Source organism: Engraulis encrasicolus, unplaced genomic scaffold (genome assembly GCF_034702125.1).
Source record: "Engraulis encrasicolus isolate BLACKSEA-1 unplaced genomic scaffold, IST_EnEncr_1.0 scaffold_32_np1212, whole genome shotgun sequence".
NCBI lineage: Eukaryota > Metazoa > Chordata > Actinopteri > Clupeiformes > Engraulidae > Engraulis > Engraulis encrasicolus.
This window is the reverse complement of record NW_026945621.1, coordinates 312,501-315,000: the sequence shown is the minus strand read 5'-3', so window position 1 is coordinate 315,000 and position 2,500 is coordinate 312,501. Positions and strand designations below refer to the sequence as shown.

Genomic DNA, 2,500 nt, shown 5'->3' with positions numbered 1-2,500 from the left:
GGCTACATAGGTGCATAAAACAATCAGTACAATGTCACTGAATGCAGATTTCCTCATATCACCATGCTCATGGTATATTCTTGAAAAATTAAATGTACTCAAGGCATTTTTCTTGACAAGGCATGGATGTTCATGATTTAACCCCCTCTAGTTTTTTCTTAATAATAAAAAAAAATGAATTCACAGTTGCACTGCTAAAAAAAAATCGTAGTCACACATTAAATTGAACGTGGACATAATTTACCACTTATTTAGGCGCGGAAAAAATGGGGACACTTCTGGTTACATTCGGGACAATACAAAGTGGAATCCGGGACCATTGCGGGACACAAAGGAAAAAAGTTAATTTCGAGCCCTGCGCACACAGACACACACACACACACACACACAGACACACACACACACACACACACACACACCATCTTCTTACAGGCCGGCACCCACACACAAACACACAAACACGCACACACAAACACACAAACACACATTCACACACTCACACACACGTCTAGACACACTTATACCAGCAGGGGGAGCAGTGGAGACACATCACATGGTATCACATTACATTACATTACATTACATCATATTCTGCATCATCTCTGCAAGTTCTCACCAGTAAGGAACATCATCACATAGACATGCCGTACATTTTGGCTAACTTTAACGGCAATGTCCTCTTCTATACGGACTTATCATACTTTAACAGTTCTTCCGCCAAACCAACTTCAGGATTTAACTGCATGTCCATTTCCTAGAGCAATTTACAATGAGGAAAAATATACATCTAGCCATCACACACACGCGCACACACACTCCTGTGTCTCACCCACACACACACACACACACAGACACCCCCCCCACACACACACACACACACACGTGCACACACTCCTGTGTCTCACCCACACACACACAGCCCCCCCCCACACTCACACACACACGTGCACACACTCCTGTGTCTCACCCAGACACACACGCACCCCCCCACACACTCCTGTGTCTCACCCCCCCCCCCCCCCCCCCCCCCCCCCCCCCCCCCCCCCCCCCCCCCCCCCCCCCCACCCCCCCCACCCCCACCCCCCCCCAAACCACACACACACCCCCCCCCCACACACACCCACACCCACACACACCCCCCCCCACACACACACACACACACACACACACACACACACACACACACACACACACACACACACACACACTCCTCTTCTGCTCCTCACCTGTTTGCGTGTCCTGGTCTTGCCGGTCCTCAGCTTGATGTATCTGGCAATCAACTCATTACGCCCTGGGACACACACACACACACGCACACACACACGCACGCACACACACACACACGCACACACACAGAGACACAAACGCAGAGAGATAAGACAAACATACACACACAGATTACAGAAGGTCACACACACACACACACACACACACACAGATAACACAGAAACACACATACAAACAGTAATAAAAGGTCACACACACACACACACCGTAATAACACAGGTCGCACACACATAACACAGAAACACGCGCACACAAACACACACAAGAGAGCAGGGTGGCTGTTGTCAAAATCAATCAAAACACTGAACCCTTTGACCTGCTAACCTACAGTTCACTGTGTGTGTGTGTGTGTGTGTGTGTGTGTGTGTGTGTGTGTGTGTGTGTGTGTGTGTGTGTGTGTGTGTGTGTGTGTGTGTGTGTGTGCATGTGTGTTGTGTGCAGTAGAGGCTTAATCTAGTTTAACCCTGGGCATTGTATAACGCCCTTAGGTATCAAGCACACAGCCACTGGTGCATTTAGCATATGCACTCTTGCACTCACACACACACACGCATTGCACTCAGTCGCACGCACGCACGAACGCACGCACGCACGCGCACGCGCACACGCACACGCACACGCACACGCACACGCACACGCACACACACACACACACACACACACACACACACACACACACACACACACTAACTGTTTTGTTGATTTCCTTACACGCGCTAACAGTGTAGATGTTCGTCCTAACGGTAGGGACACATAGACGCGAATTTGGCCAAGCGAAGTGAACTTCACCATTCATGCCTATGAGAGAGGCGAAGGCAAGCGAAGGCAAGCGAACAGGAGCGAAGCGAAGCGAAATTATAAAACCAAGTTTAATATTATGCAAATAAGGAGCGAATTCGCCTGTGGCGGCCCAATCAAATCAACAATATAACTGTTCCATTGCATTTGATTCGCTGTGACGACCTGATGATGGTTGAGCTGAATTTCGCCTCTCTTTCACCTCGCTCGTTTCGCCTCTCTTCTCTTGGCCTCGCTCGTTTCGCCTGCTATGTGTCCCTACTGTAACTCTATGACACCTCTCAAACACACACACACACACAAACACACACACACACACACATTCCTTGTAAACAGAAACCAACAGTTCTGCAGAAAGCATGCGCGTGCACACAAACACACACTCTTGCACTTTAAATGTCTGTATGAGCACTGT

At 48.8% G+C, this 2,500-nt stretch overlaps 1 protein-coding gene across 1 annotated transcript in view; it reads right to left on the bottom strand.

Moving 5' to 3' along the window:
• tead1b (TEA domain family member 1b) overlaps positions 1 to 2,500 on the bottom strand; it is a 56,415-nt gene that overhangs the window by 22,229 nt on the left and 31,686 nt on the right. Inside the window, exon 4 of the mRNA XM_063193247.1 lies at positions 1,227 to 1,291. Within this exon, the coding sequence (XP_063049317.1) occupies positions 1,227 to 1,291 (65 nt within the window). The remainder of the gene's footprint in view (positions 1 to 1,226; positions 1,292 to 2,500) is intronic.